This window comes from Phoca vitulina, unplaced genomic scaffold (assembly GCF_004348235.1).
Source record: "Phoca vitulina isolate PV1807 unplaced genomic scaffold, GSC_HSeal_1.0 scaffold38, whole genome shotgun sequence".
NCBI lineage: Eukaryota > Metazoa > Chordata > Mammalia > Carnivora > Phocidae > Phoca > Phoca vitulina.
The window spans coordinates 13,364,620-13,391,677 of NW_022589741.1; the positions used below are offsets into that span (position 1 = coordinate 13,364,620).

Consider the following 27,058-nt stretch of genomic DNA (forward strand, 5'->3'; position numbering starts at 1 on the left):
CTTTTATTGACTATGGGAGGACAGATGTGATTTACCTGAAGATAGATAATTAACATAAGTTAAAAATGAATTAAGAAAATAGCTGTTTTATCCTAGCAGATATTATGTGGCTTTGGTTCGTCTAGACCACAGTTGTTCCCACTCTTTGTCTTGTGCAGTAGTACAGGTTCCGTGTAGCATTCATAAATACATGTGCGTTGGAGCTGGGTGATTCTGATGGCTGTATGGAGAATGAATTGAAGGGAAGACCACGCTGGAGGTAGGAAGGCCAGTCAGGAGACTTTACATTAACTGAGAGAACAGTGGTAAGTCTCCAAGCCATAGCAGCATGTATACTCAGAATGGAGGAGAAAAAAATGTTTTGAAAATTATTGAGGATGCAAAAGCTGAGTAATTTAATGGTAAATAGATAAGGTATGTGGGATGAAAGATGCAGGGAGGTCGGAATGATCAGTTGGTACAGAGAATGTGGAAGGAGCATAGTGTGGGGAGAAGATGATGAATTGCTTTTGGACATGTCAGGTTGGGAGTGCTTCGGGAAGTTTGGGAAGTTTGGTTCTAGGCTAGAGTGTTCAGAGTGGGCCGAGTAGTAGGCCAAGGACAAGACCCTGGAGCATACCAACAATTAAGGGACAGGAGGAGGAAGAGGTGCTTCTGAAGAGACAGAAGAGATGGTCAGAGAACCGTCATTGAAACCAATCTAGTCCAGAGTTTCTAGTGTTTGAGAAATCAAAGTTTTAAGAGTGTCAAATGGAGCAGTTCTTCCAGGAATCTCAGAAATCACAGATGAGTCAGTAGAGAAAAACCAGTGACCCTTGTCTTCTTGTGTTCTCTGCTTTGCCCCAGGGTTTGTTACCTCGAGGGGAGAAGCCCAACCCGTTGAGGCAAAAGAATGCCAAGGTGAACCAGCTCCTCAAGGTTTCCCTGCCGAAGCTCACCAACGTCCAGCTCCTGGACACAGACGGGGGCTTCGTGCACTCGGACGGTGCCATCTCCTGCCACGACATGTTTGATTTTCTGCACCTCACAGGAGGGGGCTACGCCAAGATCTGCAAACCCCTGCATGAACTGATCATGCAGTTGTTGGAGGAGACCCCTGAGGAGAAACAAACCACCATCGCCTGACTGGCTCCCATCAGTGTTACTCGCACCCCAGCTTCCTCAGATCAGTTATATCACTGGCACTACAGAATCCTTCTCTTTCCTAAGGCACTTTGCATTGTAGAATGTTCCTGGATGTTCATATCTAGTGTTTGAAGGGGAGGAGGGATTTAAACTGGTCCTGTACATAGAAGGTTGGTTTGACACAGGAGACAAATTAGCCAAGGAAGATTGTTGTTTAAATTCGTTTGAAACCAGAAGGGGACTTTTAGTTGTATGTGTGACACACTCATTGAATTATCACAGTTTTTCCTAGGACAACATCAAGCCTAAGGACTGAACAAAATGAAGATTTTTTTTTTCTTGGCCTTTCTTTCTATGGATTATGTCGTATAGAGTAACGATCAGGATCCATACCTACTTGGCTTTAATACAGATGTCTTTTCCAGTTTTTAAAGTTCATAATTTAGCCCTTTGTTTTTAGTTTGCTTTACTCCTATGTATTCGCAACATTTTCTTAACATACAGCATCAGATTGAACGTGCTTGTGATTCAGATATGGGAGATGCTATGGTTAACAAGTGAATTTGTTCCACTCTCTTAATCTTTCCCATGTTTAGCAGTGGAAGAAAGATTTTGCCCCATTTGGGGGACTCTACGGAGGGTATTATTTTTATGCTGCTGAATATCATGTCTATAATAGACCCATGCATGCAGCCTTTCCTCCCTATTTCCCCTCATCCCCTCTTTGTTTTTGGGGGGGGGTCCTTGTTGACATTACAAGCTTTTAACACATTTTTGACCTAGGAGCTCTTGCTGGAAGTATAAGTCCCCAGCCAGTTAACTCTCATGATGATAGTACTGATGTGCGTGCAACTCATTCTCGTGTGGTGCTCTCTGCGTAGTCTGTGTAGTGCTGTCCAGATTCGGAGTTCTGGTTTGGTTTGTTTTGTTTTTCCCTCAAAATGTTTTACACTTTCCTCTTTTGGGGAAAAAAAAAAAAAAAAGGCAACCAGAACTCTATTTTCCATTCCATAAGCCCTGACATTATTTCAAGTTTTATAGTATCTTAGGGTGTATATTTTATTTTTTTATTGGCTTAGTTTTTAAAATTATATCAGTCCAGAAAAATTTGGCCTTTTTCATGGGGAAACAAATGGAGCTGCTCTTCAGAATAGGCATTCTACCTTGATCCCACCATTTTAGTGAAAAAGAACTAGGTCTGTTTGACTTTCAGGGTCTGAGGATTTCTTTCGAGAGAGCTCTTTATAATCTTAATGTTTTGCTTGAGCTTCAAGAACTGCCATTTTAAAAATAATGGGACAATACATGGTTTATTGTTCAGCATACCTTTGGAATATGTACAAACTGGATCTACAAACAAATATTTTAAACTGGACCAGGTGGGTATTGGAGTAACCTATTAAAATGTGCTCTGCACTGATTCTGCTTAACATTCAAGTTCAGTGACTAAGGAATATGTTTGATGTTCTGCTTGCGAGGCAAATGTCGGTGCTTTTGTGAGTTGGAGGGGGTTGCTGATTTGTGCTAAGAGCCACTTCTGATTGAGAGGGATAGAATTTGGGCTGATGTTTTTCTTGTGAAATGTCTTTCTAGGAATTTTTTTGGTCTTATTTCTAGTCCTTTTTTTTAATACATTTCTGAATGTATCATGTCTTCACTAACGACAGAAAGTACATGTGATATTTACTAGACTCGTTTCCCACATTAAGGTTCCCTCTCTTTTTAGGAGCCCAGATTCTTGGGTTTATCAGGACAGGTTTTTTCTTAGCTGAGGCATAGTTCTAAGGAGGGCGGAGAAGTTTGTGTATGAAAAGACCGATTCTCATCCAGGTCTTTTTCCATTTGTCAGAGGGCGGGAGTATCGTCCAAACAAACCCGTTAGGTTATTCCTGCAGCATGCGCTTTTAGCTTCCCTCTTGACTAAGGATCAAATAGCCCTTTGTGAGCTGGCCTTCGGCTCCTTTGCTTATGTGTGTAAACCTCGGGTGTTACTACATTTTATACCTACCAGAGCTATTCAAGCAATAGTATTTGAACCACTGGCCTTTTAAATAAAAGTCTGACCCATTGCTAATGTGCAGATACTGAGTCCACTTTCATTTCTTGCCCGCTTTCTTTGCACTGCGTTAGGGCAAAAAGTGTTCATCTGTTTTTCTTTGATTAACATCCCTGTTCGCTACAGTGACAGAACTTAATGCTTACTCTTTGGATTTCTCTCTTTATACTTCTCATGTATATGTAAATGTAATGCACTGTCCAAGTGAAATGTCCTAGTTGTCACTGTGATTAAGGGGCCAACTTTCCAGACAGCTAGCAGAGGTGTTCTGATCCTCCCCCAAGCAAGTTTTAATTCCTTTGCCCCTCCATTCCCGATACCTAGCTGGCAGCCGGTGATGGCTGTGGATCTCTGTGGGCACATTGGGAATGTGGCAGGTTGAGGACGTACTGCCAAGGGTGACCTAAGGCATGTTGTTTGGCTGCCTCCACATTCTAGGCTGCCACGGGCAGTGGTCTGGCACCCACTTAGGGTCTTTTTCGACTGTTGGGGGCATCTGTCTAAACCAGAATCTTCTGCAAAAAACCTTAACCCAACAAAACAAATCTTGTGTAGCTCATGCCCTGCTCTTAAGAATTCTGTCTCTTGTTGTTAAAAAACAAAAACAAACACTTTTTTTTTTTAATCTAGTCACTGTTTACAGTTGTATGCTAAAGCCTGAAATATTGTCTGTGCTGTGGTGTATGAGCATTGCCAATTTTATATTTATTGCAGTGAAGAAGAAACTAAAAATATATGAAAATGAGGAGCATGTCCACGCTCCTAAATCTGTGTGGGTGCATGTGGGAGAAGTGAGTCGGGGTCTCTTGAAAGGAGGCTTTTTGGAGTGGGGTCTCCCAGGCTTCTCCTTGGTGTTCCTGCTTGGGGATCACTGCTGCTAGCTGACTGGACCTCCCCAACAGAAGTTTGTGATTCTGCTTTGGCGAAGTTTCATTGACTAGTAGAACTCATTCTGTTTTAGTGCATATTTCAATATAAATGTAAACATTTCTCTCAAACTTGCTTATGTCTTTCTGTCTCCTTTATCAGAGTCTCTGGATTCCAATGGAGGGGAAAAAGGGATGCTTTTTTTTCCCCCTACCTTATCACAAGCACACTGGATACTTAGAACATCCTCCTTCTTTTCTGGGGAAGTGAATATACTGAACTGACTGTCATCACATCTCCTCAGGGCTGTAGGAGGGAAGGATGGAGTGAGCAGTTATAAGGAGTCCTAACTAGACACCTGGGGAAATTGTCAAAGGAAGTATTTCAGATTGGTTATGAGTATCTGTCAGTTAAAAAGAACTGATTCTTAAACTGTGAAACTGACCTCTTGGTCTTTTTTCCTAATTTCAATCTTTAGAATTTATTCACATTAAATTTGTAATTTCCACTGTTTCTCACTCTCTTCCTCACACTAATAATCATCAGTTTCCTTTTTTACACTTTAGAATATCTCTTTCTACTATTGCCCCCAGCATGCACTCGAGTGCTTCAAATCAATTGGACGGTTCTGAGTTCCTGTGCCATCTAGGGAGAAAGTCCTACTAATATTATGCAGGTGTATTCGTCCCCATTCTGCTGTTGGCTGAGAGGCCCAGGGAGGTATGAATGGTATCCATCTAAGGAGTCCTATAATTTCGGTACCTGAGCTGGGATTTGAACCCAGCTTTACCAGATTTCAGAGTCCTTGCCTTGCCACTACTCATTCAGTCTGGGCTGTCTTTCTAGTTGTAGATACATCCCTGGTTTCCTTTCTGCAGCCGGTATACTCCTCTCCTGTTCCGTCCTACACACGGCCACACGATTATTAGAATTTATTTAAAACGCGTTACCTGGCCATCTTGCTTTCTACCTTAAAACAGCAGTAGAATGAAATTGTGGTGTTTGTGGAGCCAGAATTTTTGGTGGTACACATGAAGGGGTTCAAAGACTGCTCGGCCGTTAACAGGTCAGTAAGTTCAGACTGACAGGAACACCCTTGGGGAAATGAAGTTTAAGATCTAAAGGAAACAGGAAAGTGTAAGTACAGTCAAATGGCAAAAAGATAATTAAAATAGAAAGGTACCAGCTTCCATATGCTGAGGCCGTGGGGGTGGGGACCACAGGGGTAGATGGAAACGTTGAGGGTTCATTCATACCCGAGACGCTAAGAAAGCACAGCTGCTTCCTTTGCAGCCACCCTTACCCATGAGTCCGGAGTGTTTGTGCAGACAGGTCAGGCTGGTTGTATGCTGTAGACCACCTGATCTGAACTAGATGAATGGCATCGGTGGCACCAGACTCATAATACGATGTGACCATGGAGTTCAGGACAGGAACTGTGAGCATGGACACGGCTCTCACGTAGCATCTTTGCCTCCCCAGTCTAAAACAGCCTGACCCAAGTATGGCCTCTTCATAGCAGTGATACTAGAGCAAGGGTCACTTACTCAACTGGCCCATCAGGGCCTAGCCTGATGACTAGCCACCAACCACGCCAGCAGTCATTACAGCAAACTGATCCGCCAGGAAAATGTTCCTTAGCTACTGTAAGCTCCTCTGTTTTTTGTAGCATCTACTTTATCACTCTTCACCGCAGTGATTGCTACTGGGTTAAACTGGTTTACTCCTGGAAGAGAATAGAATGTGGAGATACTAAGATACTTTTGCTTTTCTAGTTGTCTTCCTCCCATATCTAATCACACCAGGTTCCTCTCTGCCCTCTCCTCCCCCAGAGGCTTTGCCTTTGTCAGCAGCTCACTGGTTCCCCTTAAGACACAGAGCAGCAATGAAAGCAGCCCAGGCCCTCTGTTAAGTGTATCCAAACTACTAGCCCATGTGAACTTCACTGGCCAGGACAAGTGGGTAGGAGGGAAGGCTCCCTCACCAGCACCCACTTGGGGAAAAACTGGACAAAACCAGCAGGAGAGTCCCATCTCCTACTTTCCTCCATTCATAGCAGGGGTGAAATCTTCACTCGGTTACATATTTTTACATAGCCACGAAGCAAAGGTCTTAGAGGTTTGATAAACATGCAGTCTTTCTTCTACTCTGGCTTGATTTTATGCTATCGATTTTAAGATCTCAGAAAACATTTTACATACTGCTCAAGCTTTGACCATGACGCATTTGCAGCAAGCTCATTAATAACTACGCATAGCCCAAGCCATTAGAACATCCAGTGCTCTCCATGACTTGACCCTGTTCAATTCATATCCTCCCACCCCTTTGAACCTTCATGCCAGTAGCACTGAACTTCGAGTCTGGGACTTTGCTCCAAGTTGAGACCCCTTGTCTGGAATATGCTCCTATTCCTTTGCTAGGCTAGCTTCTGTTCATCTTTCTGGAGCCCCCTCGGACACCTCCTGCGGTGTTTTCTGATTTCTCCTGATTTCCCTGATTTCCAGCTCTGGTTTGTACTAGATCTCTCGTCTCTGAGTTCCCATAATACCGTGTGTAAATCTTTTATCATTGCACTTACTCTCTATTATATGCTTACTATTTGTCTACACTGTTAGATTATGAATTCTTAAGAACAGAGAATGTGTTTTAAGTATCTATGTTCCCAGCACCTAGCTTAGTGACTAGTACAAACTAGGCATTGAATAAATGAATGAATGAACAGGAGATTGAGTGATTTGTTCATGGTCATCTAGCCGGTAACTGTCAATACTGAAATTGAAATACAAATCTTTTGACTTCATTTCCTGTTCTTTCAATGATACCACACTGCTGCTTGTGAGCAACAATGCACATTATTAATAAGGACAAACAAAATTCACTTTTAAAAACAAAAACAGATGTCATACATACCTATCACAGAAGTTTTCGACACGTTTTCTGGAATTGTTTGATTGAAACTAGACGGAATTAATAAGATAGTTTTTATAGGAAAAGTAAAACCAAATAAAAAGTTAGGTTCAGAGGAACAAATGTATCGTGAATGAGAGAATCACCTTTGTGAAGGCTCTGGGGACCAGTGAGGTAACAGGAGACGCTATGGGAGGTGGCCTGTATGTGAGCCAGAGTGTAAAGAGAGGGGACCCTTTCTATTATTGAGAACTACATGGAATAAGGGTTGAATAGCTGCCATGTTGTCTTTAGATAACAGCCAGAGAGGAGGAAAAGCTTCTTGAGTTGCATCTTCTGATTTCGTAGCTGGAGACCCAAGCCTTCTTGAGATAGGAGGATGGCTCATTTTTAATCAGTGATCTTTGGAGACAGATTTGAGTTGATCAATTGTTTATTTCCTTGTTTTCAGCAGCCTGATTGACCAGCTTCATTTCCTGCAAAGTTCTGATGTTGATTCCAGCACATGGCCGCAGGGAACAGGATGCAAGGCCTGAATGTGTTGTTCAAGTTTCTCAGTCTGAATGGTGAAAGCCCAGGAAACGAAAAGTGGCTGATGTGTCTGTGGCAGAAAATTTGCCCCCTCAGTCAAAACTGCTCTCCCTTGACTCCCCTCCTACTCAAGACAGTAGTTCAGGATGACGAATGCAGCCAAGCCCAGCTCCCCTGCGCTGCATTTAGGAGGTAAATGGACATAAGACATGACTCTTGAAGGGTCAGAAAGTTTAATTTGCCTACGATGCCCAGTGCAGGGACTTACACAGAACTTTCTGACATCAAAGTCCTTTTTCCATAGTACCGTGAAGCCATGTGACAGGTTTGAGGCCTGAGCCCCAGAATGATGGAGTAAATACTCTGATTCCTAATCTGATACACATCCCGTTTTCATAGTCCTTGGAGAGATGACCAAACCCAAGGGCAGCCCCGAGAAAGAACAGCACTTGCACACTGAAGAGAAAGAAGGGCTGTACAGTTCTTGCGCTGCGGCTGCTGGGCAATTCTGTTTGAGCTCCGCGTGGATACACTGAGACCCTTTTATGGTCATGATGAAAACAGGGAACTTAAGTCCATTTCCTTTAGAGGGCTTGGTTGTGTAACTTTTTTTTTTCTGGGTAAAAGTTACTTAGTTCTAAAGTCGGGTTTGATCCTGCCACCCACCCACAGGCATGGCCACTCTCGACCCCCTGTGGAAAGCTGGGAACCTCATCAGCTGCCTGGTTAATGGTCCTATTTCCTAGGTCTTTTCTGCACTCAGGATCGGAAGGATGGCCCACAGGGAAGTAGAAGGAAGTCATCTGAGCCTTGTGACCCCACCCTGCCCTCATTGCCAGGGCTGGGGTTGGGCTTTTCATATAACATGGCAGATAATGCAGTAGCTGGACCAGCACAGAAAGCCCAGGGGGCTGCCCCAAGGCCTTGACATCTCCTCCTTTGCTCTCTTAAGTCTGGCTTTGAGACCCAGCACTGCCCTTTTATGCTAACTGCTGTAGCCAACAAAAAGGCCTTCTCTCCTCAGCACTGCTAGACCTGAGAAAGGACCTATTCATAACTGGGTTTTGCTGTTCCCTCCCTAGGGGGTGGGGCAGAAGGTCTGAGGAAAGTTCTGCAGACCTGAGAACTGCAAGAAAGTATGGGGCTGCTGCCCTCCCACCCTGTTTGAACACAGAGGGCGCTGAGGATTCAAAGGTTAAGCCCATGAGCCCTTGCGAAAGGGAAGGATCCCTTCTGGGTTTATTTAGATAGATTTCTCCTAAGATACTGCTACGAGAAAGGGAGCAAACAAATATCAGCAGTCCCAGTCCCAGTTGTCTGGCCTCAGAGCAGTGGTTCTCAAAATGTATTGTGCATATCAAGCTTCTGGAGTGCTTGTAAACCCAGATTCCTGGGCTGCACCTCCAAAGACTGCAATTCAGCAACTGTAAGTTGTGTCTGGATACGCATTTTAAACAGGCCGGGCAGGGTGGGGGGGGCACGTTTTGCCCCAAGGCCTAAGAGGCAGAGTTGGAATGCCCCCAGTCTGGGCTTATTCAATACAGCCCCCGGACCAACCAGCCTATAGCTGAGACTAGTGGTTCTCATAGCACCCAGGAAAGTTGCAGAAACCAGTTAAATTACATCAAGCTAAGTGGGGAGCTCAAACTCAGAGTGGGAGTATTTTCTTAGAGTTCCAGATTTACTGGCAAGATGAGGAGGAGTTCACCATGAGAGAGAAAGTGGAGTTCACTTGGAATGTGGAAATCCTACATCGACTACCCAAACTGGGCTGCTGACTGCATGGGCTTATAATGAAAAATCTTCCTGTTATCCTGAGGGTCCTCCAATTCAGGTTTGTCTAGACGTGCTGGAGTCTAGTAAGCTACTCACTCTACCTGTCTGCACAATGAGGGGTTGGTCGAGGAGTCTGCTAAGGTTCCCTTTGGTCTGACTTTCTAGGGTTCTCCAGAACGTGCAGCCTGCTTCTGATCTTCATCCTCAAGTGTGACTGCTTGGGCAGGGGGCCAGGTCTAATTCTTGCACGCACCATTTGCCTAGTATAAATAGAACAGTACTTGCACGTAGTAGGTGCCCATTAAATATTTATTGCAGGAATGAATAAATATTTATAATTGGCTATGAGATAAAATAGTCCTCGTTGGAACAAAGCTCAGAGAATAAGGCAGGGGCAGGAGCTGCGGCTGCTGGAATCTTGGGAGCAAGAGAATTCTCACAAGTCTCGCGCAGGTGGCTTCATCCGGGTGTCTGCCAGTTTCAGAGGTGGCCATGTTATTTCTTTTCCTTTAAACATATCTAATTTGTCTTAAAAAATCCATGTGCATCGTAGAAAATTTATACATTTTTAAAAGGTATAAAAACGTTTTGAAACCATCCACAGTCCAGTGATTTTTCTTCTCTTTTTGGTACTTTTCTATACTTTTGGAATTAGAGGAAAATGATACATGCCATTTTAAAAATCATCTGTAATTCAAAGATTTTTCAACGCTTTTCTATGCATGCCTACATATTTGGAAACCAGACTGTTGGTACAGTGGCATATTGTGACTTCTCTGCTGACATGTTCCTCAAAGTCTTAAGCATCATTTTCGATGGCTTCATGATAATAGCACCTTTAACCATTCCCTCATAATGGACATTTAGGCTGTTTCCTTTATGCTTTATATTACAAATATCGCAATAATAAGCATTACTGCCTACACATTTTTTTTTTTTTTAAGATTTTATTTATTTATTTGACAGAGAACACAAGCAGGCAGAGAAGCAGGCAGAGGGAGAGGGAGAAGCAGGCTGCCCGCAGAGCAGGGAGCCCGATGCGGGACTCGATCCCAGGACCATGACCTGAGCCGAAGGCAGACGCTTAACCGACTGAGCCACCCAGGCGCCTGCCTACACATTTTTAACCTGTATTTCTTATTTCCTTAGGATAGAGTCCCAAAAGTGAAATTACTCTGTGAAAGAGTATAAAGCTCTTTAAACTTCTTGAAACACGGGCCAAAATGTTTTGTAGAAAAGTTTTCATCGATTTATACTGAAAGTCACTATCTCAGTGAGCTTTTTAGCTGCCTCTTTAGAGAAGAGGAGAAAGCCCTGCAAGCTTCCAGGCCTCCCTGAAGCCTCGCGGCCGCTGCAGTAGAAGGTGAGAGGGCACAGAGGTTCCGTCTGTAGTTTTGCCTCAGCCATCCCTCCGCCGGGAAGGCGCCCGTCCTGTTTCCTAATTGAGTTCTTCCCTTCTTAATGGCCCAAGGATGGAGGATGGTGGTGGTTAAGGCAGTGAGGGTGGAGGTGGATCCTTACGCTTGAGCAAAGAAGACTTTGTCAACAAGAATCCCACACTCGGAGATCCTTCACGGAGACATCCGTCTATTCCAACCAAAGTGAGCTTCCAGAGACGGGCAGGATGACGAAAGAGGAGGTGGTAGCAGGATAGGAGTTCGAGGCGGCTTCCAGCTGGAGGGCTGCGGCCCCTTTAAGGCCCAATCCGGGGCTTGGCCCTTTAAATCTGTGTCAGTTTCCCCTGACGTCAGCGGGCGGGCCGGCAGCCCTGCTGTTTACCGCCTCGCGGCCCGGCACAGTCCCCGGAGTTGGGAGCCCCGGGGCTGCGGCGGTCGCCCGCCCTTAAAGGGCCCGCGCCCCCAGGAAACGCGCCGCGCCGCGCGGCGTCGGGTCGCTGCCACCTATCACGCTCCTCACCCTCAGACCCTCCTCCCTTCCCGGCCGCCCCCGCCGCCGGCTTCCGTCCCTCCCTCCCCTTTCCCCGGCGTCTCCAAGCTCCCAGCAACCAGCCGCCCCCTGGCTCTCCCGGCCCCCGCCGGCGGCCGCGGGGTCTCCCGGCCGCGCTCTGCCCCTCGCGAGCTGGCCCGTACCCCACACCCTCCCCTCCCTCTCCCGCCGCCCCTGCTCGCCAGGCCCCCTAGGAGCGTCTCTGCGGCTCCGGGGAGGAGACGTTTCCTAATCTCAGGCCGGGGTTAAAGTTCTGGTCCTGGTGAGATGCTGGAAGCTGCGGCCGGAGCCGCAACCCGTCCCGGAGGTGTTCTGTCGCCTGTCACCGTCCCCACCACTACCGCTGCCGCCGCCACCGCCGCCTTGCCGGGGCCATGTTCGCTCTGGGCTTGCCCTTCTTGGCGGTCTTGGTGGCCTCGGTCGAGAGCCATCTGGGGGTTCTGGGGCCCAAGAACGTCTCGCAGAAAGACGCCGAGTTTGAGCGCACCTACGTGGATGAGGTCAACAGCGAGCTGGTCAACATCTACACCTTCAACCACACTGTGACCCGAAACCGGGTGAGGGCTGGGCTGCGCTGGGCTGGGGGTTGGTGGCGAGTGGGTGAGCGGACCAGGGCTCCGCGAGTCAGTCAATCCTCTACTCTTTTAGGAGGCCCATGAACGCGACACCCCACCGGGTTTCCTTTTCCCAGAACCGCACTGGACTCTCTTGACCAGTCCTCCTTGCTTTGCCACCAGCGTCTCTCTGAAGCTCCCACTGGACAGTTTCTAAAGTTGTCTCCTTCCCATCTTCTCTTTGACCCCCTCCTTTCCACCAGCTGTGGTCTGAGCAGGGCTGGTCCAACACCCCAAATCTGATAGCCTCACACGTCCGGGTGCAGGGGGAAGCAGGCTAGCCACTGGGCTTGGCCCAGAAAACCCCAAGGAGATGAGACAGGCCGACTGAAAGGCTCTGCCCAGCCAAGTTATAGCTGAGACTCCCTAGGGAGATGAATGCAGGACTTCCCAGCTCTCTTTCTGCCTTAGAAAGCCAGCTGGCCTTGTAAGTGGAAGGTGGTGGAGATAAGATCAACTCCAAGGGGGATGGGAGGAGAGAGGAAGTTTCTGTCCAATGAGGAATCTACCTCACCCTGACTTTCTCTTTCATTTTTTCCCCAGCCACGAGTTAAATGTTGATTGTAGCTAGATCTAGGAAGTCTAGACCCTGGGCAGAGCTGAGATTTGGAGAATTCTTGCAGCCTGGCTCTGTGGTCTCCTGCCTAACACTCTCCATGATGGGGTTTACTAAGAAGGGGTAGAGTTGATAGTAGCAGTCTGATTATTTTTCAGGATGGGGCGGGGTCTGCCTTCTGTGGCAGGCCAGGATCTGCCTTCAGTGCTTGTTTCTCTGAAGTTTGATGTCCTCCTGCTTGGAGTCCTTTCTTCCTTCTCCCCCATAACTGGGGTCATCCTGAGAGTTATGATCTTCTACCCCTCAGGGAAACGTTGCCCTAGGGCTTGGGTCTCAGCAGCCCAATACCAAGCATTACCAGGATTGACTGATTGATTGATTTTCTTAAGCTCCCACTGTTCTGTGTATGTTCCTCCATGTGCCAAGGGTGAGAGTGTCTGCATTTTACAGAGGGGGATATCAAGGCTCAGAAGTGTGAAGTGACTTCTCCACAGCTCTAGCCCTTGGTCAGAGCTAAGGATAGAACTTGGCTTTCTTAGCTTTCCACAGTCTCTTTCCCCACCTCCCCACTGGCTCTGGCCCCCAGATTAGTTGTTGAGTGGGGGCTTCCTGGCTCACAAGGAAGAAAATTGAGGAACACTTCTTGCTCTTCTGTGTCCCCGTGTCCCTGTGCGTGGATATCCCAAGAACATGGATAGGTATGGGGTATCCTGCGGATGTCCAAGGTCTCCGTTGTGTTTCCTGTTGGGAAGTGAGGCCCTGTAGTTGCGTGGATCCCATTGTCCTGCACATACCTGTCAGCCAGGACGGGGCCTCTTCTAAGAGCTTCTCTAACTCGGGGCAAATCCCTCCTGGAGCCTGGGGCTGATGTGGCAGAAGAAGGGGCATAGCTTGCTGCCCAGCCTGACTGGGGGCGGTGGGGGGGAGGGGGGAACAAAGCGGTCAGCGTGACGGAGGGCAGGGCTCAGTGTCTGGAGCCATGTGTCCCGAGGAGCCCAGGTGGAGTCACTACAGGCTCGACTGAGGGGTGTTTCCATATCATTCTGCAGACAGAAGGCGTGCGTGTGTCTGTGAATGTCCTGAACAAGCAGAAGGGGGCTCCTTTGCTGTTTGTGGTCCGCCAGAAGGAGGCTGTGGTGTCCTTCCAGGTGCCCCTAATCCTGCGAGGGCTGTGAGTAGGACCTGGGGGTCAGGGAGGGGGGTAGGCCTCGGCCAGGCCAGGCCCAGAGCCTCACCCAGGGCCTTATCCAGGGCCTCAGGACACCCAGGAGCCCCTCTGTTTCTCTTCCCTGTTCCCTGAACCAAGGGGCTGCTCAGTGGCAAGCATGCCAACTTGGAGCTTGTCAGCCTAGCTGGGTTAGGAGTGGGGAGAAGCTGGAAAGCAGAGTGGGGGAGTTGGGGCCTTGCTCCTGTGGCGTGGCTTGCTGGCTGGGACAGTAGTAACGTCCTGGCTTTCTGCTTTGGGCTATAGGTATCAGCGGAAGTACCTCTACCAAAAGGTGGAGCGAACGCTGTGCCAGCCTCCCACCAAGAACGAGTCCGAGGTCCAGTTCTTCTACGTGGATGTGTCCACCCTGTCACTGGTCAACACCACCTACCAGCTCCGGGTCAGCCGGATGGACGACTTCGTGCTCAGGTGTGCAAGGGCAATGCCAGGGGACCACGGGCCTGGCCTCCTTGCCAAGCTCAGGGAGTGACTGTGATGGGGGGGCTTTTCTCCCTCCAGGACTGGGGAGCAGTTTAGCTTCAATACCACAGCAGCCCAGCCCCAGGTAAGATTTGTCTGGCAACAGACCCTCGGGAGGAGAAGTGGTGACGTGGGAGCGGGAGTGGTCGGCAGACCCTGCTGGGAATCCCAGGTTGGCTGTCCCCTCGTCATGGAAGGACTCTGGCCCTGAGGTGGTCAGGGGACAGGCCGCGTGGGACTTGCAGAGGCATGGGGTCTGGCCGCCACCTCTCCTCCTTGCCTCTTGGGACACTATCCTGAGTGCCCACCTGAAGTTGAGGGGAGTGATGTAATAGGGCTGCTTAGGGTCAGGGTCCTTCTCCCCAGAGAGCTTCCACTGCCCAACCCTGAGAGGATATACAGTGTTCCCTTCTAGAGGGACAGAGAGAGCATCCTCATGAGATGGGTCTCTCCCTGCCCTCCTGTGCCCTCAGTACTTCAAGTATGAGTTCCCGGAGGGAGTGGACTCGGTGATTGTCAAGGTGACCTCCAACAAGGCCTTCCCCTGCTCAGTCATCTCCATCCAGGATGTCCTGGTAAGTTGCCTGCCCTTTTGTGCTCTCCACCAGCGGGTAGCAGGGCTGCTAAAGAGGGGGCCCAGGGCCCAGGTTCCTGCCCATTCGCCTCTCCCCTCTTCGCTCTGTAGTGCCCTGTCTATGATCTAGACAACAACGTAGCCTTCATCGGCATGTACCAGACTATGACGAAGAAGGCCGCCATCACTGTGCAGGTAGGAAATGCGCATGGCCCTGTGGGAGATGTAGCCAGGTGCTGAGCTTTCCAAACCCTTGCTCCTTCACCCCTACCCCATTTCTACCCTACTGATAAGACTGAGTCTTGGCCTGCCAGTCCCTGAGGTTTGGGGCTCTGCAATTTATGTGAGGGTTGAATCATCATCCCAATCACCTTGGGGGGTAGGAAAGAGCAGAGTACCCTTTCTGGCTGTCATATCTATTTCATTCACTGTAATGATAGCTAAGAGAGGGAAAGGGGGGGCCCCTGGGCGGCTCAGTCGGTTAAGCATCTGCCTTCAGCTCAGGTCATGATCCCAGTGTCCTGGGATCGAGTCCTGCATCAGGCTCCCTGCTCGGCGGGGAGCCTGCTTTCTCCCTCTGCCTGCCGTTCCTGCTTGAGCTCTCTCTCTCTGTCAAATAAATAAGTAAAATCTTTAAAAAAAAAAAAAAGAGAGAGAGAGAGAGAGGGAAAAGGGCCCTGGCTGATGCTGAGTGTTGCCCTTGGCGAAGGCTAAAACCTGTGCTGGGGGCAGGGAGGGTGAAGCCATATTATGTTCACTTCACAACATGTGAGTTGCAACTTAGGAGGCAATAGGGGCCCCTCCACTTGTTCTCCTGGCTGATGCCCAGACCGTAATGGGGCACCCATGGGCTTCACGGTGGTAGGTCATACACACATTTGCTCACCTGGCTAGAGGATAGGGTCATGGTTTGGGCTCTAGAGCCAGATAACTCTACCACTTACCGGCAGTGTAACCCTAAGGCCTCATAGGGATAATGATAGTACTTATTTTGTAGGAATCTTAGTGAGGGCTGAGTAAAATTATGTGTGTATTTTGTTGATTGATTTTGATGATGATTGATGGTGATGATGGTTTTATCATCATCATCATCATCATCCTGCAGCGCAAAGACTTCCCCAGCAATAGCTTTTACGTGGTGGTGGTGGTGAAGACTGAAGACCAGGCCTGTGGGGGCTCCTTGCCTTTCTACCCCTTTGTAGAAGGTACCCGGTGTGCCCTGGCCTGGGCAGGGTTGGGGAGGGCTCGGTCGCTCCCCGGGAGGTAGAAGAACCTGTGTGGCTGATGCAGGGGGTCTGCCGGGTTTGGGGTTTTGGCCCTGGACTCTCCCAGGCCTGGTCCTACAAACTTTAGCCAAGCTCCAGGCGGCTACTTGTTTGACATTTTGCTTCCAGATGAACCGGTCGATCAAGGGCACCGCCAGAAAACCCTGTCCGTGGTGGTATCTCGAGCAGTCACGTGTGAGTGTGGGTGGCTGAGTGGCTCTTCCTCTCAGACCTGGGGGAGGGGGAGGGAGACCTACATGGCAGACTGGCGGGCCTGGAAGGGGCAGTGTTCTTGGCAGCCTTCACGATGGGCGGGCCGGGGGTGGGTCCCTGAGTGATGTGGTAGAGTCGAGACTCACAATTGATGTACTGAGTTCCTGTTCTCTCTCCGCCCCTTGTGAGCAGTGTAATCTCACTGAGCCTCAGTTTCCCTGTCTCTATCGTGGTGGGTAATAGGATTTGTCCCGGTGGTCTTACCAAGTTGTGAGTTTTAGCACAAAATTAGCAGGAAAGTAGTAGGCCCCTTAGTCATGCTCGATAAATATTTACTGAGTGATTGGATGGAGCCCTTTGTAAACTGGAAAATATAAGATAAAAATAAGGGATTGTAATGGGAGGGGAAAGAAGCTGCCTCTCTCGTATGGATTCTTCATCCAACAAATATTTATCGAGCACCTTCTGTGTGCTGGGTGTTATGCCCTGGCTGAGTCCTCTGGCTCGCAGCATTCTGAGCGCTATGAAGGGCAAAGGACAGGTCACTGGGACCACAGGACAGAGCAGCTTTCCTGGAGGACACAACGCCCCCCCCACCCCCCGAGCTGTGTTTGGAAGGAAGCTGTGTTTGAAAACAGGATGGAATTTTTGAGGAAGAGGGAGAGGAGAAAATTCTAGCAGAGGGAGCAACAGGAGTGAAGGCAGGAATCATGTCAGAGTTTGGCATATTTGGGGACCTGCCTGTTGCTCACCCCGCCAGGTCACTGAGGGAAGAGGTGGGGGGAGCTGTGGCTGGGCCCTCGTCTGCCGTGACGAGTGGTCTTGGAAGGTTTGGTGTGCTCATCTTCCTCCTTCCCCCCCGACAGCTGAGGCCTATGTTGGTGGTATGCTCTTTTGCCTGGGCATATTTCTCTCCTTCTATCTGCTGACTATCCTCCTGGCCTGTTGGGAGAATTGGAGGTAAAGCGGGGCTGCCGGGCGTCCCCCTTTACTGGGGTGGGTCGAGCAGGGGAGCTGGCCTGGCAGGATCTGAGCCAGCCCGGGGTCACGTTCCGCACCATCATGGGGCATAGGAAGGCGGGTCCTAACTTTTAGGGTCGGTGGTCCATGGGCCTCTCCTCTGGAAACCAACCCCTGCCCTCAACCTCCTACCCAAGTAGGGAAACCCCACATTGCTTCCCAGCCTGGGAGGAACCTTAAGATCACAGATGGAGGACAGGGTTATGGGGTGGAGAGGGTGGAAGGCAGGCCGGCCCAGCATTGGAGGGATCCTCATCCTGCCCCTCTGGTTTGCCTCTGGATTCTGTTCCTGCAGGCAGAGGAAGAAGACGCTTCTGGTGGCCATGGACCGAGCCTGCCCGGAAAGCGGTACCTCCAGAGGGCCTGGGCAGGGAGGGCAGAGTCTGCTCTGTGCTTTGCTGGATGGATCCCTCGGGGGCTGGAGGGGGAAAGGCCAGCGGGGGCTTCTGGGTATTCAGACTGGGAATAACACTCTACAGATGGAAACGGGGCTGGGCTGTTGTACCCCTGTGACCCTAACGTGCCCACCTTAACGGCTGCCACTCGATTCCTTCTCTGGGTCTGGCTACACTGTCTGTCCGCCTCAGGCGATGTAGCTCACCGTCTGGGCGATTATTAACTTTTCATTCTCTTTCCTTTTCTTCCATCCTTCCCTCTCTGTCTATCCTCCTTCCTGCTTGGGACCTTCTCTCTCAGCTTCTCTCCTTGGTAAGCTCCAGGTGCTGTGGGCAGAGGAGCTGAGGTCCAGAGTAGGGGAGGGAGCGGACACACCGGGGTGTCTGGGTGGGACCTGGGCAGGCTGATGCTCGCTGTCCTAGCTGGCCATTTAGACCCATCGATTCCTTGACCTTCCCCCCCCCCACCATAGCGAGGACAAAGAATGGCCAGGGTTTCCACGGGGACACAGTGGGAGGTTGGGGCAGCCTTTGGCGGTGGGAGCGAGGTGTGTTTGTCAGGATAGGTGCTTATTCTTTGCTGCTGCCGTGGCCCCTCCGTGTCTCTCTGGAGTCTTTCTTCTCTCTTCTCCTTGGCTTTTGGCCCCTCTCTGTTTCCAGAGCTGAGGGGACCTCGATTTCTCCTTGCAGGTCACCCTCGGGTGCTCGCCGACTCCTTCCCTGGCAGCTCCCCGTACGAGGGCTACAACTACGGCTCTTTCGGTACGTGTCAGCGCCAGAGGTTGTCCTTGCCCACTCACAGCCCGGCCTCCTCGGGCGTCCCCTCCAAGGCGGCAGAGTGGCAGCGGGCCCCTCCCAACCCCAGCGTCCCCGCGCCCTCCCACCGGCCTCACCGCGTCCCGTGTGCCCCGCAGAGAACAGCTCCGGGTCCACGGACGGCCTGGTCGATAGCACGGGCACCGGAGACCTCTCCTACGGTTACCAGGGTGAGTGAGCCCGCGGGGCCGAGCAGGCTGGGTGAAGCGTGGTGACGGGCACCAGCCCCTTCTGGCAGGCTCTAGCACCGGGAGAGGGGCTGCTGTCTCCCCCCCCCCCTCCGCCTTTCCTCCTTGGCCCCACTTCCCGGTAACTCTCCCTTTCCTTTGAAGGGCACGACCAGTTCAAGCGGCGCCTCCCCTTTGGCCAGATGCGGCAGCTGTGCATTGCCATGGGTAGATGTGGGGGGGGGCGGTGCTGCTCCACCGGTCAGCTCCTGCCGGGGGCCAGGGAGACGCTTTGTGCATGGCTTCCCCATCTAATGCCAATAATCGCCCGCTCTTGTGTCTTGTGAGAGAAGCCAGCACTGGCCTCGATGCTGGTGGGCTGGCACCCAACCGCGCCCAGGCCGGCTGCTGTGCTTTGCTGCCAGACCCTCACTCCCGGCCTGCCGGGGTGTCACGTCCTGGCCTCGGGGGGCTCCGGTCAGGCACGGTCACAGGAGGCAGCTTCTGAAGGCACCAGAAAAGAACAGGAGCAGGTGCTCTTCCTAGAGGCAGCCTGTCACCCTTGCCTGCGCCCCAGAGCCCACTGGGTCTCTACCCAGGGGGGGCCAAGGCAGTGTCCTCTCAGAACCCACACGGCTGGGCACCTAATCAGCATGACTTCTGCTGAATTCAGTCCTGTTGCTTGTGTCTGGGGCCCAAGGTCTGCTCAGGGTCCTGGCCTGGAAGTCCTACTTCAGTTTGGTGGCCACCTGTTTGGTGGCCTCTTCCCAGAACCCACCCTTGTTCCCCTCAAGGACTTAGGAGCACCCAATACCTTTGCCCTGGGCCTGAGCCCACCTCCACCCCTGCTCTGAGCCCACAGTTTGCCTCTTTCCACTGCCCAGTAATTGTGACAATTGCCCCAGGTGGGTGGGGACAGACCTTGGGCTCTGTGCCTACTGGTTAACTCTTCCCTCCTGCCCACCCCAGATCGCTCCCTAGACCCTGTGGGCACTCGGCCTCGCCTGGACTCCATGAGCTCTGTGGAGGAGGATGACTACGACACATTGACTGACATCGATTCGGACAAGAATGTCATTCGCACCAAGGTCCGATGCCATGCGGGCTGGCCCTGGCCGTGGGTTTCCCAAAGAAAGGAGATTCTGTGTTCAGGCCCCAGCACATCTCTCTCTGGGGTGACATCTTAGGGGAACAAAGGGAAAGAGCTCAACGGGGGCAGGATTGATTCCAGGGGAAGCCGACTCTGCTCCCAGCCCTTCCAAACTAATCGGCCAGCAGCAACGGGGTGGCCTTGAGCCATGCCCTGCAGAATTATGGCCTGTGGGAGGGGTGGGGGGACTTCTCATGTCATCCTCTAACCTGGGCAAGAGGGGCTTCTCCCAGTCTCCCGGGCGGTGGGAAAGCGGGGCTCACTCCAGCTTCTCCCCAGCAATACCTCTACGTGGCCGACCTGGCACGCAAGGACAAACGCATCCTTCGGAAAAAGTACCAGATCTACTTCTGGTGAGTGGGCCGCGGGGGCCGGGCTTCCCGTTACTGGCAGGGTGGTGTGGCGGCGGCGTCTCGGGTCCTGCCTCCTCACCGCCGCCCTCCCACTCCGCAGGAACATCGCCACCATCGCTGTCTTCTATGCACTTCCTGTGGTGCAGCTGGTGATCACGTACCAGACGGTGAGCGGCTCCCCTGGGCCTGTACGGAGCGCCCTCGCCCAGCGTCCCAGCTTGGGGCTCTGGTGTGCGTACAGGTCGTAGGTCACAGGACCCGGGTTCAGATCCTAAGTCTGCCTCATGGGCTGGGTGAGCTGAGCTCCCTGAGCATCAGTGTTCTCATCTGCAAAATGGGGCAGCACGTAACAGTGACGGCACCTTCCGCAGCTTGTCCCAGGGCTTACGCAACTAGGCCCATGGGACTTGGTAGGTCTCGGTTTCTCTTCCCTTTTCTCTGTGCTGTGAGGCAAGACGCTCTGTCACGGTCATGCCCCATGATCTTGGGCTCCACCTAGCACCGGGGCGGGGCGGGCAGTGACTGCCAGAGAGGGCTGGCCCGGCGCACGGATGTGCCCGCGAGCCTCTTGCCGCGTGGGACTGTGTGGTGTGGCACGGGCTCGGGCCTGGCTCCCTCTCGCCTGGGCTCTGGGCCGAGTCAGGTGCTTTAGCAGCCCCTGCCGCTCCCCTGCAGGTGGTGAATGTCACCGGGAATCAGGACATCTGCTACTACAACTTCCTCTGCGCCCACCCGCTGGGCAACCTCAGGTGGAGATCGGGGCTGAGCTAGGGTATGGGGGGAGTGGGGGCCGGCGCTCTGCCCAGGGCTGCCCTAGGTGGGGAAGAGGCCAGAGGATGGGGCCAAGGCCAAGCGCCCCCTGTCGCCCCTTCCAGCGCCTTCAACAACATCCTGAGCAACCTGGGGTACATCCTGCTGGGGCTCCTCTTCCTGCTCATCATCCTGCAGCGGGAGATCAACCACAACCGGGCCCTGCTGCGCAACGACCTCCACGCCCTGGTGAGAGAGCACCTGCCGCTGAGGCCGTGGCTCCAGGCCCTTCCAGCAGGCCGGCCCCGCCCGGCCCTGCCCTGCCCACATGCCTCTCCATTCCTCTCTCCTGCTCGCCCTCTCTTCAGTTCTGCCCTTTCTCCCTCCCCCCCCCCCCGCTCCCTCCTGCCTCACCTCCTCTTTCCCTTCACTTCTCCCCAACAGGAATGTGGGATCCCCAAACACTTCGGCCTGTTCTATGCCATGGGCACGGCGCTGATGATGGAGGGGCTGCTCAGTGCCTGCTATCACGTCTGCCCTAACTACACCAACTTCCAGTTTGGTGAGTGGGGCCTCCCTCTTCCCCGGCTGCACCAAGAGCCAGGCCCTGCCTGAGGTCCTCCCCGCCGGGATCCCCAGCACTCAGCCCTGTGGGAGACTCCGGAGCTGGGCTTCCTATGGGCGCACATGTCCTAGTTTATAGGAAAGAGGCAGCTCGGTGCAACCGCACTCGTTCGTTGTGTGTTCTGTGGAAAGGCACGGATAAACACCGAGAAAACGAACGTAATTGGGCTATGGTCCCTGACCTCAGGGTGCTCAGACTATGGCCCTTGTTGTCAGGGGAGGTCAGGCTGGGTGCCGGCCAGGGGGCAGCAGTGCGGTGTCCTAGGGACAGTTACGGGGCTGGAGTTCAAATGTCAGCGCGCCGGCAGCTCGCTCTGTGGCCACGAGGAGGCGCGGGGGCTCTCTCTGCCACCCGGGTTCTTGGGGCTGGGGGCCCCCTGCTGCGGTTCGGAGGATGTGCTCGCAGCTCACGTTCCCGTCCCCAACGCAGACACGTCGTTCATGTACATGATTGCCGGGCTGTGCATGCTGAAGCTCTACCAGAAGCGACACCCAGACATCAACGCGAGCGCCTACAGCGCCTACGCCTGCCTGGCCGTCGTCATCTTCTTCTCCGTGCTGGGCGTGGTGAGGCCCTGGCCCACGGCGCCCGCCCCGCAGGGGAGGTGCACACGTGTGCGTGCACCCGCGGCCCCTGCTCCGAGCCCCGCTCCTCGGGAGGAAGGGCGGGCTGGGGGAGCGGCTCTCCTCAGCGCCTGCTCAGCCCTGCCGACGGCGGCCCCCCGACAGGTGTTCGGCAAAGGGAACACAGCATTCTGGATCGTCTTCTCGGTCATCCACATCATCGCCACCCTGCTCCTCAGCACCCAGCTCTATTACATGGGCCGCTGGAAGCTGGGTGAGGGCATGCCCGGGGCAGGGCGTGGAGGGGGGCAGCTGGGCCCCACGGAATGAGGGTTCGGTGGCCTCGGGGACCTGGACTCACTGCCGACTTTGGGTTCTGCCCTCTGGCTGGGGGCCCTGGAAGAATCACAGAGTGAGGAGTTAGATGAGGGTTGGCATAGCCGTGCCCTCCGAAGGCCTGGGCTTCTCTCTGCTGCGGGGGCCAGGGGCCGGGGAAAGAGGGGTGCCCGTCAGCACTTGCCCTTCTTGCAGACTCGGGGATCTGCCGCCGCATCCTCCACGTGCTCTACACAGACTGCATCCGGCAGTGCAGCGGGCCCCTCTATGTGGTACCAGCCCAGCTCCCCAGCCCTCCTCCTCCTCCATCTGCTCTTGTCCCTCTGGGTGGGGGTGGGGGTGCCGCTGAGAGCCCAGGGGAGGGTGGGGACCGGCTGACTTGGGCCTTCTTCCACTTTTCTCCCTGTCTCTCTTCCCCCTCTCAGTCCCCGTGTCTCTGCTTCCCTCCAGGACCGCATGGTGCTGCTGGTTATGGGCAACATTATCAACTGGTCACTGTGAGTCTGGCCATTGTCTGTGGTAGCCTGGCTGGGCGGACAGCTGGGGACTGGGCCAGCCGCTGGCTGCCTTGGGGTCCGCAGACAAATTCTAAGCTTTGGGCATGAGAAATGGGGGCTCAGGGGAGAGATGTTGGCACCTCGGGTTCTAGAATTTCTGTGGGCCGCTGAACCCAGGCTCACATCATAATAAAATGTGGGGCAGGGGTGAGGGAGAGCCCCTTTCTTGCTCTTGGCCCTCCCCGGCTTCACCAGCGCTTCCTCCCTTTGCCAGAGCTGCCTATGGGCTCATCATGCGCCCCAATGACTTCGCCTCCTACTTGCTGGCCATTGGCATCTGCAACCTGCTTCTGTACTTCGCCTTCTACATTATCATGAAGGTGAGCGGGGCTGCCGAGCCTCCTCCGCCGGGTGCCCTGCCTTTGCCGGACGGAGCTGGGTACGGCCTGCTTCAGGGGAGCGTTGGGAGGGAGTGGGAATTTTTCCTTCATCTCTGCCGATGAGGTCTAGGAGGGGAGAGGCCAAAGTCTCTTGCATGTATTCCAGCTGTATCCAGAGACCCTTCCCTAGTCCAGGAATGGCCCTGCAGGAGGGAAGAGCCCCGTGCGGTGCAGAGGGCTTTGAGCTGGGGCTCCCCAGGTCTGCAGAGGCAGGGCCTGTGACGGCCGGGCGCTTCGCAGGGACCCCTCTGCCCTCCAGCTTTGAGAGGAGCCTCTGCCAAAGGAGAGCCCCCCGGCCAGTGCACCCCGCCAGCGTGGGGCTCTGTGCACATGGAGGCCTAGCCAGGGCGGACAGCAGGGGTGAGGACACCAGGCTGCTGGTGTGGGACAAGGTAACTGTGTAGCTATTCGAGGTGAGGCTGTGAATCTAGGAAGGCTTCCTGAAGGATCCATCCTGTATGCTGAGAAGTGGCACGAAGGGCAGGCAGGGAAACGGACTGGGCCAGGGTCTGGCCCTCAGGCTGTTCTTCCCTCCCCGCCCAGCTCCGCAGTGGGGAACGGATCAAGCTCATCCCCCTGCTCTGCATTGTCTGCACCTCCGTGGTGTGGGGTTTTGCACTCTTCTTCTTCTTCCAGGGACTCAGCACCTGGCAGGTGAGTAGCGAGCCCGCCGAGAGGGTGGGGAGTTGCCCACAGGCTCACTGTGAGCCGACGAATGGCCACTTCTCTTCACAGACATCGTTTGTGAGCACTAACCATGCTTTCACAGCTGCCTTCCCACTTCACCCTCCTGACATTCAACATGCCAGCATGGGGAGTTCCCCTCATTTTACCTATGAGGCAGCTGAGCTTCAGAGAGGCCAAGGGACCTGCTCGGGGGCACACAGCCTCCGAGTGGCACAGCTGGGGTTTGAAACCAGAACTACCAGGCTCTCCCCTCTGCCTCATAGGCGCCTGCCATGAATCACGTTTCGATTCTGTGATCAGAACCAAGTCTGGCCGAGTCTCTGCCTTTGAAGTAGTTATAATCTAGTTCAGGAGAGAGAGAGAGACCGTCAGTTCCTGGACTGCTCTTTGCAATATGATACACAAGGCGAAGCATATAGACAAGACAGGAAGGGGGAATGGACGCGAGGACAGAGTTAGGAGGTCCAGGAAAGCTCCCTGGTGGAGGCAGACCTTGCTCATGGCCCTAAAGGCCTTGGGTGATGAGAAAGGGCCCTGTGGCCCAGCGACGCTGTGACCGGAGTCATGACCCAGAGGCAGAACTAGACGAGGCAGATTCGGGGTCAGCGAGAGCAGGAGTTTGGGAACTGAGTGAGACTGAACTCCCGCAGGCAGGACATTCACTGTCATCTCAGCGTTTGGCACAGACGGCCGCACACACAGTGCTGTCCGGTCGGCGTTGGTTGGATAGGGTTATGGGGGAGCAGGGAGGACCCTGAGCAGCCTTAGGTCGTGGCCCACAGTCACGGCTCCCGTTGTCCTTGGGCGGGGAGGGGGGGTGACCCGCCGGGAACGCTCTGGAGAACGAGCCTGCAGGTGCTGATTCCAAGGCAGGGACCCGCGGTAGGAGGCTTCCGAGGTCTTTTAGCGTCTCGAGGTAACTCACCCCGCTGCTCGGATACAGGGCAGAAGAATGGGAGGGAGGAGGGTCTAAGGGAAAGGAAAGGGCAGAAGCCAGCATCCTCGGGGAGAAATCCACAACAAAGAGCCGATTCTCAGATGTGGGAGACAGGGCAAGGGTGAGTCGGCAGGAGGGTGCACGCGCCTGGTGCCGCAGCAGGGCGGACGCAGGGAGCCGCAGGCCAGGTCTGGCCCCGGTTGGGTGGGCAGCGTCCCAGGCGGCTCTCCCCGTTGTCCCTCCCCAGAAAACGCCTGCGGAGTCACGGGAGCACAACCGCGACTGCATCCTCCTGGACTTCTTTGACGACCACGACATCTGGCACTTCCTGTCCTCCATTGCCATGTTTGGGTCATTCCTGGTCCGTGAGGCTGCCCTGGCCCAGCACGGGGGTGGGTAGAGGCCCAGGTTGCCTGGCGGCCTGCGCCTGACTCGGCGTCCACCCCCCTGCCAGGTGTTGCTGACGCTGGACGACGACCTGGACACCGTGCAGCGGGACAAGATCTACGTCTTCTAGCAGGAGCCAGGCCCCTTGCTTTCCTCACAGGGGCCCCCGAGCTCCTCTGCCTCACTGCCCAGAGCCTCCATAGCTCTGGGGGTGTGAGTCCCCACCCTGCGGCCCAGTGTGGGTGGTGGCGGGACAGCGAGGTCTAGCCCACGCTTGGCCTGGGACAGTCGTGGCGGGGGCCGTGAGCCCTGCATCTGCCCTCTGCCGGGGAGGAGGCCTGCTCCCCTAAAGCCCCAGATGGTGGCCACGGGCTTCTGCTGCTCAGTGTTGAGGGCCTCTCACGGGCCCTGTCCGTTGGCTCTCCCACCTGTCCCTTTGCAGGAGGAAGGAGGGAAGTGGTGTTGCCCTGCCCATCTCATCTCTTCTGCCTGTCCTTCCCTTCTCCAGGAGCCTGCGACCCCAAGCCCTTCTTCCTGAGCTCCAATCCAGGGCCTGCTTGGGCCTGATTCTCTGTCCTGCGCCAGGGCCCCACCGCCCTTTGCGGCTGTCCCTGACTGCCATCACTGCCCGTTCGAGTCGGGATGAACGGGGGTGAAGGATCTTGGAGGCCAGCCAGCTGGTGCCAGGCTTTTGGTGCTAAGGCCTAAGAGGGGCTATAGGCAGTGCAGCCTCCCCCCTCTGACCTGTGCTTGGGACTGGCTCTGGAGTAGTAAGGGTCAGTCCACGTGTGACAGTCGCCTTGATTTGAGGGGCTGAATTCAGAGGTCACCTTCCTATCCCGTCAGCCCCCAGACTGATGTTGGCACCAGGATTGGAGGGAGAGATCAATTCCCCCCTTCCTTTCCTTTTTCTTTCCAGCCCTCCGTCCTGCCAAGCCCCAGTTGGGGGCCTTCCAGTGCCGTTGACACTGCCCAAGAATGTCCAGGGGCAAAGGAGGGGTACATGAGGCGCCCAGCTTCTCCTGCCTCCTCACAGCCGTGGGAGCCCCAGTGCCTATCTTAGAAGGAGGCTCAGGAAGGGACACGATACTCCCCTCAGTGTCCCTGGTCCAGCCTCACTCTAGGACCCAGGGCTGGCTTCTGTGTTTCCGTCCTGTCTTCGGCCAAGTTTTGTGTTAGTCACACACACGTATGTGTAGGAAACTTTGGAGTTTACACTGAGTTGCCCCAGCTCTGGGCCCCTAGCTGCTCTGGTCCTTCGATCCCCGTCACCCTACCTGGTCCATTCCAGATGCCAAGACTGGGGGAGGCCAGGTTGGGCCTCTGCCTTGGGGATGGGAGTGTGTTTTATTCTGCCCAACTTGTTTTTATAGCTCTCCCTGGAGCTGGGGAGAGGAGGTGGATCTGGATCTTTTTTCAGAACTCCGTTTAATGTCTGTTTCCAGGCTGTGGTTGCATTTCTGTTTTCTATGAATGAGTCTGCATTCAATTAAAGAAACAGCCAGAGGCGGTTCTCGGGCCCCTGTTTGCTCCCCCGTTCTGGGTGGAGGTGTTGAGAAGCAAGGGTGGGACAGAGGCCCTCCATTTCCCAGCTCTTCTGGTCTGCCTTTCTCTTTTCAACAAAAGAGAGTCTCCCTTGTTTTCCCCATGTGTCCTCGAGTCCCCCGTGTCTCTCCTCCCCTTTGAGCAACTGCATCAGCTCAGGAAACATGTACCAGGGGCCTGCTCCGTGCCAGGCACCGTGTTGGGCAGTGAAGATGGTGGAGTGAAGAAGTTTTCACGCCGCCGCCGCCGCCGCCGCCCCCCCTTACCTGGCA

At 53.6% G+C, this 27,058-nt stretch overlaps 2 protein-coding genes across 8 annotated transcripts in view; both read left to right on the forward strand.

Moving 5' to 3' along the window:
- Positions 1-6,759, forward strand: part of PAFAH1B2 (platelet activating factor acetylhydrolase 1b catalytic subunit 2) — a 30,324-nt gene extending 23,565 nt beyond the window's left edge. For both annotated transcript variants that reach the window (XM_032427895.1, XM_032427896.1), the window contains exon 6: positions 847-6,759. In XM_032427895.1, the coding sequence (XP_032283786.1) occupies positions 847-1,125 (279 nt within the window). In that variant the 3' untranslated portion in view covers positions 1,126-6,759. The remainder of the gene's footprint in view (positions 1-846) is intronic.
- Positions 6,760-10,407: 3,648 nt separating this feature from the next.
- On the forward strand, positions 10,408-26,746 carry SIDT2 (SID1 transmembrane family member 2). 6 transcript variants are annotated; one of them, XR_004302245.1, is made up of 27 exons: positions 10,408-11,766; positions 13,429-13,550; positions 13,851-14,015; positions 14,106-14,151; positions 14,540-14,641; positions 14,752-14,835; positions 15,746-15,845; positions 16,035-16,100; positions 16,985-17,078; positions 17,434-17,486; positions 17,835-17,846; positions 18,224-18,295; positions 18,448-18,519; positions 19,486-19,604; positions 19,946-20,019; positions 20,120-20,186; positions 20,695-20,768; positions 20,895-21,018; positions 21,214-21,331; positions 21,824-21,960; positions 22,123-22,231; positions 22,489-22,565; positions 22,719-22,790; positions 23,065-23,170; positions 23,774-23,884; positions 25,102-25,215; positions 25,309-26,746. XR_004302245.1 is itself a non-coding variant. In XM_032428116.1 (27 exons), the coding sequence occupies exons 1-27, from the start codon at positions 11,584-11,586 to the stop codon at positions 25,316-25,318; spliced, it is 2,517 nt and encodes an 838-aa protein (XP_032284007.1). In that variant the 5' UTR covers positions 10,409-11,583; the 3' UTR covers positions 25,319-26,746. The 6 variants fall into 6 exon arrangements, 5 of the variants coding, with proteins under 5 accessions (XP_032284007.1, XP_032284008.1, XP_032284009.1 ...); XM_032428116.1 differs by having other exon boundaries at positions 10,409-11,766; positions 22,744-22,790; positions 23,065-23,229; XM_032428117.1 differs by having other exon boundaries at positions 10,409-11,766; positions 22,744-22,790.
- Positions 26,747-27,058: the final 312 nt, after the last annotated feature.